The sequence below is a fragment of the Notolepis coatsorum genome, assembly GCF_963971535.1.
Source record: "Notolepis coatsorum genome assembly, chromosome: 11".
NCBI classification, from domain to species: Eukaryota; Metazoa; Chordata; class Actinopteri; order Aulopiformes; family Paralepididae; genus Notolepis; species Notolepis coatsorum.
Genome location: NC_140175.1, coordinates 93,175,298 through 93,187,797, shown reverse-complemented (window position 1 = coordinate 93,187,797; position 12,500 = coordinate 93,175,298). Strand labels below are relative to the sequence as shown.

Here is a 12,500-nt window from a genome sequence, read left to right as displayed (position 1 = left end):
ACAGTGGTTCAGTAAGACACTATGTTGGACAGTGGTTCAGTAAGACTCTGTGTTGGACAGTGGTTCAGTAAGACACTATGTTGGACAGTGGTTCAGTAAGACTCTGTGTTGGACAGTGGTTCAGTAAGACTCTATGTTGGACAGTGGTTCAGTAAGACACTATGTTGGACAGTGGTTCAGTAAGACTGTATGTTGGACAGTGGTTCAGTAAGACTCTATGTTGGACAGTGGTTCAGTAAGACTCTATGTTAGACAGTGGTTCAGTAAGACTCTATGTTGGACAGTGGTTCAGTAAGACTGTATGTTGGACAGTGGTTCAGTAAGACTCTATGTTGGACAGTGGTTCAGTAAGACTCTATGTTGGACAGTGGTTCAGTAAGACTCTATGTTGGACATTGGTTCAGTAAGACACCATGTTAGACAGTGGTTCAGTAAGACTCTATGTTAGACAGTGGTTCAGTAAGACACTATGTTGGACAGTGGTTCAGTAAGACACTATGTTGGACAGTGGTTCAGTAAGACTGTATGTTGGACAAAATAGGGCGGAGAAGGGGATAATAATAATAATAAACTTTATTTGTAGAGCACCTTTCATACAAGAATTGCAGCTCAGAGTGCTTCACAACAGAAGAAAGACGGGCACACAATGACCACATAAAGTGCAGACATATAAAATCAGGTTTTTTCACATTAGGATCTAACATGCCAATAGGCCACCTTGTTTATGGTTTGATTCTATTGCAGTTTAAAAATAGACTAATAAAAAGAGAAAAATAGAATAGACAGAGTAAAATAGTGCAGTGCAATAAAATTGTTCTCCGTATACAGTACTTGGCCTTATCAATTCCGATCTGCGCAGCGGAAAGGGTGCCGTTCCCATGATAGTCTGGTTAGTGTTGCCTGAGTTTCTTTACAGTTTCTGAATGTCTTTACAGAAACAGCAGAGCAGCTCCTTCTCACTTTCTTTACAAAGGTCCGTTCTAAATTTACTTTATAGAACAATTCGTACAACGGGCAGCTCTCTCTCACTTTGAGTTTCTTTACAAAGGTCCGTTCTAAATTACTTTTATAGAACAGTCCGAACAATAGGGCAGCTCCGAGTTTCTTTACAAAGTGCAGTCCTAAATGTTTTAAAGGACAGTTCTGAATTAACTTTACAGAACATAGTAGTGCCTCTGTTCTCAACAATCAACAATAGATTAGTGAACTTTGGGGATGCCATAAAATTCTGGGCATACAGGGTGATCCTTCAATAGAAACTGTTATCCACTTGTCCAGCCTCTCTTTGTCAATCAATGCCGATCAATTTCAGCTTTCACTGTTGGCAGTAGGGTTACTTAGAATGCAAAGGGGTATAATCATTTCTATTCATCAATTGACTTTTAATACTAGACTCGTATTTCTCCAGACGCATAACCACAATAGAGCCCCCTTTGTCAGCATGGCGGATGATAATGTCCCGTCTCTATTCCAGATTTCTAAGAGCCTCTATTTCACCGTAGTCATATTCAGAGTACTCTGCCTAGTTGTTTGACCAATTTCAGCCAAATCGTTTTCCACTAGGTGACTAATGACCTACAGTATGTACAGTACTTGCGATTTTGCTCAAATTCGCAACATGAAATCACACACCAAGCACACCTACTTTGCTGTCGTGTTATATATATATATATAGTTTGGTTTAGATCTGTGAACAAGATAAGCTCACCCCAACTTTGTAAAAATCCACTTTTCTAGTCCTGTTTGTAGTGAAAACGTATCATCTGTTGACTTCCATGTTCCTCTTCTCATGTTCTACTTTCATTTTGATACAGCCGCTGTGGGAAAGGAGGCTAGACAGTGGTTTTCCATGGTTCAGTTGAGTTCAATTGAAAGTTTCAAGTTTCAAGTTTCAAGTTTCTTTAATAGTTGTCATACAGAAGTACAGAATACTTTCATACAAAATGCTTCTTACTGTTACGCTCCAGAGACTGTGCTAGACAAGATAGTATCAAACAACATAGTATAGCATGTAATTTAGAAGAAGAAAATGAGGTCACAGTGTTCGGTATAGACATATGTACAATGTTCTGAGTTACCATATAATATACAATACTATGCAGTGTACTAATGTACAGTACTATATAGTGCAATACTGCGATCAAACTGGTTTTATCCCGGGGCGTCTGGCTGCAGATAATCTTAGGAGGCTGTTGCATGTAATCGATAACAGTAAAGACAATACAACTCCATCCACAGTTCTGTCTTTGGATGCCATGAAGGCGTTTGACAGACTTGAGTGGTCATACCTGTGGAGGGTACTTGAGGTCATGGGTCTCGGGAAGAGTTTTATTCATATGATTAAAGTCCTGTATGCCTCGCCGTCTGCGATGATACTGACAGGCAAAAACTGTTCCACACTCTTTCCAGTCTCCAGATCTTCTAGACAGGGTTGTCCTCTGAGCCCAGGACTGTTCGCGCTTTCCCTCGAACCTTTGGCCCAATTTATTAGGCAATCGGAGGACATCGTCCCCATAATGGTCAATAATACTCCACACAAAATTGCTCTCTATGCGGATGACCTGCTGATTTTCATGGACGACCCCTCCCGGTCGGCCACAAAATTATTGAGGATAATCGACGACTTTGGTAAATTGTCAGGCTTTAAGATTAACTGGAACAAATCAGCCTGCCTACCTCTTAATGAGCTGGCCAAGGCGGTACGACTACCAGCTGATATCCCCATAGTAGAACATTTTAAATACTTGGGCATAGAGATATTCCCCACGCTGAACCAAACTACTAAGTACAACTTCACGGGTACTTATGATAAAATACGCCAGGATCTAGACAGGTGGTCGTCCCTTCCTAACTCCTTACAAGCCCGGGCTTCCATAATCAAAATGAACATCCTGCCTAGGATAAATTTTATTAGCTCAATGCTCCCCCTGCCCCCTCCAATAGACCACTGGCGCAAGGTACAATCGATGGTATCTAAATTTATCTGGAATAACAAACGCCCGAGAATCAAAAGGGCTACTACTCAACGTAGAAAACAAGATGGGGGCCTCGCAATCCCTGATTTTAAACTTTATTTCTGGTCCTTTTCACTGAGACCTCTGATGTGCTGGCTAGACCCTGTAGAGGCTGTATCGTGGCGCTCCTTAGAAGCGGCGGCGGTATCTCCGCTAAGATTGCAGGATGTAGTGTACTCCACTGTCTCTATTTCGAAATGCCGGCTGAGGTATGGACCGATCATAACTCACGTGATCCAAACGTGGCGTAATGTACAGAGGTCGTGTGGGGTTAAATGCCCATGGCACCTGGACTCTCCAATTTTTAATAACCAGCAATTACTTGTAGGACACAAGCCGGTTAATATTCCTCAATGGCAAAGGAGGGGAGTGCATACTCTGGAGGATATTTATGATAAGAACGGCCTCCGTGCGTTTCAGGACTTAAGAGAATTTTATGATCTTCCCGGCGAGTCCTTCTTTCTTTACCTTCAACTAAGGTCAGCACTGAGGGCGCATGGCGTACCGTGGGCTCAAGCTTTGCACCCACACCCCTTCCTCAGGCTCATAGTGGACAGGACGACATCCAGAGGGTTTGTCTCAGACTTTTATACGCTCTTAATTCAATCCACGTATAAAAATGTATCATTGGATACAATCTGGCGTGTGGATATCCCGGAGTTGGACCCCGAGTTTGACTGGGATGATGTTTGGGCAAATGTGGCATTATCTTCCCGCAACCCCAATCACCAGCAAATTAATTTTAATTATATTCATAGGACCTATCTTACACCTAGGAAGCTATTTGCTATGGGACTGATAACCGACTCTCGGTGCACTTTGTGCTCTCAAAAGGCCACTGGCACTTATATGCATATGTATGGGATTGCCCACCAGTGGCCCGCTTCTGGAGGTCAATAACGGACAAACTTTCAGATCTGTGTGGCTTAACTATCCCATTCACAGCTGTTACGCTACTCCTGAACGATATAACGACACTACCCGCGTCCGTACAACTGAAAAGGGTTGTCCTAGCGGGCGTCACAGCAGCGAAGAAGCTTATAGCAATGAGATGGAAGGAGCCTGAGAAGCTTACAATGATTAACTGGTCCCTAACTCTATTGGATGTGATTTATCTTGAGATATCCACGGCTCGGGTGATTGGGGTAGGGCAGGCTGGCATTGACCTGTGGTTCGCAGCAGCTGAGAAGGTAAAGACCGCCGTGTGCGGCTGAGCGGGGTTGGGGCGCTTGATCGGGGGGGTCCGGCGGTCTCTGGGGAGGGGGAGGAGGAAATGTCTTGTCTGTCTTGGTTTTTGTCTTGTCCTTCTTAACTTTGACTGGGGGGATTTTAGGGGGGGTTGATATTTAGCTATTCTGCGCTATATGTCATTTCACATGCCATCTCCCCAAGGGACTAATATTGGCAGACTGATTGACCTGTCAACCAACTTGGAGGAAGATTTTCTTTCTTCTTACACTTTACCTTCTGCGAGTTTGGCAGTCTTGAACATGTGTAAGGGACCTAGGCTATCTACAATAAATCTGCGGCAACACTCTCGTAAACAATCTTTTAAGTCACTCCACTTTGTAAAGGTGGGGAAAGGTTGGCATGTTTGAAGACCTTTTGTTATTGAAGTAGCCATCTATATTTGATAGGTTGGACGCTGTTTCTTTTTCTTTTTGTCTTTATAATTTATTATTCTGTATTATTCTGTATTATTATTGGTTGTTATTCTCCTGTGAAGTTATGTTTTTTGTTACTGTGGTTATTGTGTTGTCTTGTTTCATGTGATTAATAATAAAAAAAAGATTTGATCAAAAAAAAACTATACTATGCAGTGTATACAAGTGCAATCAATATAAGACACAATATATGTGGAATGGGACATCCTGGAGCTTGAAAGTAGGACCCCTGACACGAAACAGATAGTATTTAAAATATATGTTTACTAACACATTGTCTAGATTTTAGGGCTGTAACGATGCACCGATTAATCGAAATGCATCGATTCTAATATGACGATTCAACTGCATCGATTTGAAAATGTTAGAATTGATTATAATAGAAATTAGTCTAAATTTAAATTTCATTTTTTTATATATATATTTTTTTTATCGTTTTGATTGACCTATAGTACATTCATGCTGAGTGAATCAGTTCCCCCAGCCACATTTGTGTATTCAAATTTTTTTGGGGAATTAAATGAAATGTATCGAATCGAATCGTGGTCAAATGATGATGCATTGAATCGTTGCCTGAAGAATCGTAATCGAATTTAATCGTTGTGAGGTCGCATCGTTACACCCCTACTAGATATATATATATATATATATATATATATATATATATATATATATATATATGTCTTCTAAATAATCCAGAGACATTTATTCCATCAGTCTAAACATTAAATAGGTAAAATACAATAAATAGAAACACGGTGGGGAAATACTGTAACAGTACAACTGAAATAGATCTCAGAGTAGAGTAACATTCCACACCTGTGGCACCTCTGCAAGCCACACTAAAGCATTGAACCTGTATATACAATATTATACCGGCATTGTGAAAGATATCACATTGATTATGTTTCTTACCCTTTATACGTTGCTTTTTTCTAGTCTTATGTGTGTGTGAGGGAAGGTTAAATCGGAATGAGGTCACAAAGTCATTGAACCTACTCTATATAACCTTCTCTCTCTCTCCCTCCCCCTCTCTCTCTCTCTCCCTCCCCCCCCTCTCTCTCTCTCTCCCTCTCTCTCCCTCTCTCTCTCTCCCTCCCCCCCCTCTCTCTCTCTCTATCTCCCCCCTTCCTTCCTTCCCTCCCAGGTGATGCCTATCCTGGAGATCCTGTACCATGTAGAGGAGAGGAACTCCCATCATGTCTACATGGCCCTCATCATCCTCCTCATCCTCACTGAGGATGATGCCTTCAACCGCTCCGTCCATGAAGTGGTGGGTACACACACGCACAGACACAGACACGTACAGACACACACACACGTACAGACACACACACACACGCACAGACACAGACTCTTCCTCCCGAGGGAGTTAACGGCGATCGTCCTGGTCGGAGTGTATATTCCACCGCAAGCCAGCAATAGTGTCGCGCTCTCCAGACTCCACGACGAGGTAAATAGAATCCAAGCGGCGAACGTTAACGCCGCCATTATAGTAGTGGGTGATTTCAATAGCGCCAATCTGAGAAAGGTCTTACCTGACTTCTATCAGCATGTGACTTGTAACACCAGAGGCGGTAACATCCTAGATCACTGTTACACACAATTCAAGGGTGGCTACAAGGCTCATTCTGCTAGTGGCTTTGGTAAGTCGGATCACGCGGCCATTTTCCTTTCACCAAAGTACAAACAGAGAATCAAGAGCACTCCTGTAGTCTCGCGAGAGGTGCAGAAATGGGATTTGACGTCAGAGGAGACGCTCCAGGCTGCGTTTGAGTGCACAGACTGGGGTGTGTTCCGCGACACAGATAACATTAATGTCTACACGGAGACAGTGCTGGACTATGTTCGTACTTTGGTGGAAGAAACAATCCCCACTACCACAATTAGAGTTTACCCAAATCAAAAACCCTGGGTAGACAAATCCGTCCGTGAAGCTCTGAGAGCGCGCACCAAAGCATACAACGACGGTCTAGTGGCAGGCAACATGAATGACTACAAGGTGGCGCGATACAACGTAAGGAGGACAGTGACAGAGGCCAAACGGCGCTACAGGGATAAAATTTAACTCCAGTTTGAACAGGCTGACTCTAGAGCTATGTGGCAGGGGCTCAAAACGATGACAGACTACAAAGGCGCCTCCCTCAAACTGAACAGTGACATCTCCTTAGCAAATGACCTCAATACCTTCTATGCGAGGTTTGACGCTGGTAATAACAACACCAGCCCACAAGCCACGGCAATGGGGGGGGGGGGGGGGTCTGCTGCTGATGGAGACTCAGTGTTCAGGGTAACAGAGCATGAGGTGAGGCGGACCTTTAAAAAAAGTGAATAGCAGGAAGGCAGCAGGACCGGACGGCATCCCCGGCCGCGTCCTAAAAGTCTGTGCAGACCAACTGGCCCCGGTATTCACGGACATATTTAACCTGTCCTTAGAACAGGCTGTCATCCCCACCTGCCTGAAGAAGTCCACTATTATCCCTGTACCCAAAAAATCCAAGCCTGCTTGCCTCAACGACTACCGCCCTGTAGCTCTCACCTCCATAGCCATGAAGTGCTTTGAGAAGCTAGTAAAGGGCTACATCTGCTCCTCCCTCCCCATCAACATGGACCCCCTGCAATTTGCATACCGCCCCAACAGGTCCACGGAGGACGCCATAGCCCATGTGCTGCACACAGCAGCATCACACCTGGACAAGAGGCAGGGGAACTATGTGAGAATGCTATTCATCGACTACAGCTCGGCATTCAATACCATAGTCCCCTCCATACTCATAGCCAAGCTCAGGGACCTGGGCTTGAACTATGACCTCTGCCAGTGGGTCTTGGACTTCCTGACGGGCAGACCCCAGGTGGTGAGAGCAGGCAACTGCACCTCCTCATCCATCACCCTCAACATAGGGGCCCCCCAGGGCTGTGTTCTGAGTCCCCTCCTCTACTCCCTGTACACACACGACTGTGTGGCTCAGCGGAGTAGCAATACAATCATCAAATTTGCTGACGACACAGTGGTGGTGGGCCTGATCTCTGCCAACGACGAGAGGGCCTACCTGGAAGAGGTCAAGGTCCTGGCGGGATGGTGCCAGGAAAACAGCCTCTCCCTGAACGTCAGCAAAACAAAGGAGATGATTGTGGACTTCAGGAGGTCGGGGGTCAAGGACTACAGCCCCCTCAGCATCGACGGGGCACCGGTTGAGAGAGTCAACAGCTTTAAGTACCTCGGAGCCTACATATCCGAGGACTTGACATGGACCACACACATTGACAGTGTTGTGAAGAAGGCACGACAACGCCTCTACTTCCTCAGGCGCCTAAGGAAGTTCCAAGTCAGTCAGAAGATCCTTAAGAACTTCTACTCATGTACAATAGAGAGCATCCTGACTGGCAACATCACCTCCTGGTTTGGGAATAGCACTGCACAAGACCGAAGCAGACTACAAAGAGTGACACGTTCAGCCGAACGCACAATTGGAGGGGGGCTCCCCACCCTCCAGAACATTTACAACAAGCGGTGCAGGGGCAAGGCTAAGAGAATCATTAAAGACTCCAGTCACCCGAACAACTGCCTCTTTGAACTGCTGCGGTCAGGCAAGAGATACCGGAGTCTCAAGGCGAGCACAGAAAGACTCAGAAGAAGCTTCTATCCCCAGGCCATCAGGCTGCTAAACGAACAATGAACACTACACAACAACAACCATCAAACGCACATAGCACACACATCCACACGCACACACTCACTTTAAACAAACACACTGTAGCACCCACTCCACACACTTTATAGCACACACTCACTTTAAACAAACACACTGTAGCACCCACTCCCCACACTTTATATTTATTGATGAAGGATTGCACTACAACTCGTACACCTTACTGTAAATTGTACCTAAATTGTACCTCATCCCATTTCTGCTTGCACTATATAGTATTGTACATTAGTACACTGCATAGTATTGTATATTATATGGTAACTCAGTTACGTCTATTCTGCATCGAACATTGTACATATGTCTATACTGAACACTGTGACCTCATTTTCTACTTCTAAATTACATGCTATACTATGTTATTTGATACTATCTTGTCTAGCACAGTCTCTGGAGCGTAACAGTAAGAAGCATTTTGTATGAAAGTATTCTGTACTTCTGTATGACAACTATTAAAGAAACTTGAACTTGAAACTTGAACACGTACAGACACAGACACGTACAGACATACACACACGCACACACACAGACACGTACAGACACACACACACGTACAGACACAGACACGCACACACACAGACACGTACAGACACAGACACGTACAGACACACACACACGTACAGACACAGACACGCACAGACACAGACACGTACAGACACACACACACGTACAGACACACACACGTACAGACACACACACGTACAGACACAGACACGCACAGACACGTACAGACACACACACACACGTACTGACACAGACACGTACAGACACACACACACGTACAGACACAGACACATACAGACACACACACGTACAGACACAGACACGTACAGACACACACACACACGTACAGACACAGACACGCACAGACACAGACACGTACAGACACGCACACACACAGACACGTACAGACACACACACACGTACAGACACGCACAGACACAGACACGTACAGACACACACACACGTACTGACACAGACACGTACAGACATACACACACGCACACACACAGACACGTACAGACACGTACAGACACAGACACGCACAGACACACACATACAGACATACACACACGCACAGACACACGTACACACAGACACGTACAGACATACACACACGCACAGACACACGTACACACACACACGTACAGACATACACACACGTACAGACATACACACACGTACAGACATACACACACGTACAGACATACACACACGTACAGACACACACACACGTACAGACACACACACACGTACAGACACACACACGTACAGACATATACACACACACGTACAGACATACACACACACGTACAGACACACACTAGATTATAAACTGTTGATTGAAGTAGATTACAGCGTAGGACTGTGACCAATACAAATAAGAGGGTTGGCTGTACTCCAGTGATTAGAAGCGGAATGAACTTTTACCGAACTGAAGTAATGATGCAAACGGACGTGGTGTGGACCTGGGCTCAGCGGCCTGTACGTCTCCACACCGCATTCCTTCTTTATCCGCTAAGGTCATCAGCCGGGTTCCACGGCGTCAGGAAGGCCTCAGTAAGCCGAGTCTTGAGTCACTCAATTCTAACAGTTAATTCCATCTAAAGTGTTTTTTTTTATCAGGACTCTGGCTAACTGGTAATTTTTACTATTGGCTACGGTCACACGCTGAAATCCAGCAGACGAGCCAATCGGGCAGTGACCACGCACACGTTGCATACCTGTACGTACATACAAAGACTCACGCACACACGCACACGCACACACACACACACACACGCACGCACGCACGCACGCACGCACGCACGCACGCACGCACGCACGCACGCACGCACACACACACACACACACATACCTGTACATACCTACAAAGACACACACACACACACACACACACACACACACATACCTGTACATACCTACAAAGACACACACACACACAGATACCAGAGATGGGACACACACACACACACACACACACACACACACACACGGAAAAGGAGAATGGCTTATAGCAGACTTAATGATTTTAGAATATTTCAGCTAATGAAGTTAAATGTTTATTATCATCAACTATCCAGATAATTTTAATAGTGTAACGTTTTGCTACTTAAAATGATTGAACGTAAAGAGAGAGAGAGAGAGACGGGCTCACCCCCCCCCCCCCCCCCCCTTCCTCACTATTGGAACCCCACTGTTTTCTCGCTGTGTCTGTGCATTTCCAGGGTTAGTTTAGCTTAATTAGCATTAGCAGCTAACGTTAGTTTAGGTTTTTACCGCGACGTGGGCATACAGGGATGGCAAGGATGCAAAGCATATTATAAAGAATAAATAAACTGGACTTTTGAAGAAGTCTTTATTCATCATACAGGAACACACGCATGCAATTATTGAAAAAGTTATTTGGGTCGTCGATGAAATTGAGTCTCTGCGCTTGACCCATCCCCTCGTCCTTCACCCCAAGGGCCGCCGGGAGCAGACAGGGGCTGTGGCGTGGGGCCGCGCCCCGGGGACCAATCCAAGTGCTCCTGTCCGTCTTCATCAGGGAACGCGACAGCCTTAGCGATCTGTTGTGCATGTTTTTCCATTGGGTTTATCTTATCAGGAGGGGAAACCTTTGCGAGCACGGGGAGAACATGCAAACTCCACACAGAAAGGCCCGGGAGATACCCCACCACCTGAGTACCTGGCAACGCGGAAACCTGGTCCCCAAGCGGGAATCGAACCCTGGACCTTCTAGCTGTGAGGCGACAATGTTAACCACTACACCACCGTGCCGCCACGTTAAACACATTGGACGTGTTGCTCGCAGAGTTGTCACTGCACATAGAGACAGCGCAAACTTATTTTGGGTCGAAAAAATTCGACCAAATAGGCGCACTCTGGAGCCCTGCTGTAAGGTCTTCACACACGGGCGCTTCACGTGCTGTTGCTGTTGTTGGACGTGTACTACAGTAGCTACCTTGTTGTTGTTGGGCGTGTACTACAGTAGCTACCTTGTTGTTGTTGGGCGTGTACTACAGTAGCTACCTTGTTGTTGTTGGGCGTGTACTACAGTAGCTACCTTGCTGTTGTTGGGCGTGTACTACAGTAGCTACCTTGCTGTTGTTGGGCGTGTACTACAGTAGCTACCTTGTTGTTGTTGGGCGTGTACTACAGTAGCTACCTTGTTGTTGTTGGGCGTGTACTACAGTAGCTACCTTGCTGTTGTTGGGCGTGTACTACAGTAGCTACCTTGTTGTTGTTGGACGTGTACTACAGTAGCTACCTTGTTGTTGTTGGGCGTGTACTACAGTAGCTACCTTGTTGTTGTTGGGCGTGTACTACAGTAGCTACCTTGCTGTTGTTGGACGTGTACTACAGTAGCTACCTTGTTGTTGTTGGGCGTGTACTACAGTAGCTACCTTGTTGTTGTTGGGCGTGTACTACAGTAGCTACCTTGTTGTTGTTGGGCGTGTACTACAGTAGCTACCTTGTTGTTGTTGGGCGTGTACTACAGTAGCTACCTTGGGCTACTTCCGATTGGTGAGCAAGACTGACACGCAAATAAAAAAACCTTGAATCAGACTTGCTGTATAACGCGAGTGATTTGCTAATTGCATAATTTCAAATCGCAATTTCGATTTAAAACCGATTAATCGTTCAGCCCTACCCTAAACAATTTTCTCTCTTCCCCTCTCTCTCTTTCTCTCTCCATCTCTGGCTCTCTCTCGCTCCCCATCGCTCTATCGTTCTATTCCTCTATCGCTCTCTCCATCTATCCATCTCTCCCTCTGTCCCTCTCTCTTTCTATCTATCTATCTATCTATCTATCTATCTATCTATCTATCTATCTATCTATCTATCTATCTATCTATCTATCTATCTATCTATCTATCTATCTATCTATCTATCTATCTATCTGATCTATCTGTCTGTCTGTCTGTCTGTCTGTCTGTCTGTCTGTCTGTCTGTCTGTCTGTCTCTCTCTCTCTCTCTCTCTCTCTCTCTCTCTCTCTCTCTCGCTCTCTCTCTCTCGCTCTCTCTCTCTCTCTCTCTCTCTCTCTCTCTATCTCTCTCTCTCTCTCTCTCTCTCTCTCTCTCTCTCTCTCTCTCTCTCTCTCTCTCTCTCT

The 12,500-nt window shown here is 45.3% G+C and overlaps 1 protein-coding gene across 1 annotated transcript in view; it reads left to right on the top strand.

Moving 5' to 3' along the window:
* The window catches only part of dym (dymeclin), a gene marked incomplete at its 5' end in the record, with an annotated part of 215,942 nt that overhangs the window by 50,251 nt on the left and 153,191 nt on the right, over positions 1-12,500 (top strand). Inside the window, one exon of the mRNA XM_084325001.1 lies at positions 5,826-5,955. Coding sequence (XP_084181127.1) covers positions 5,826-5,955 — 130 coding nt within the window. The remainder of the gene's footprint in view (positions 1-5,825; positions 5,956-12,500) is intronic.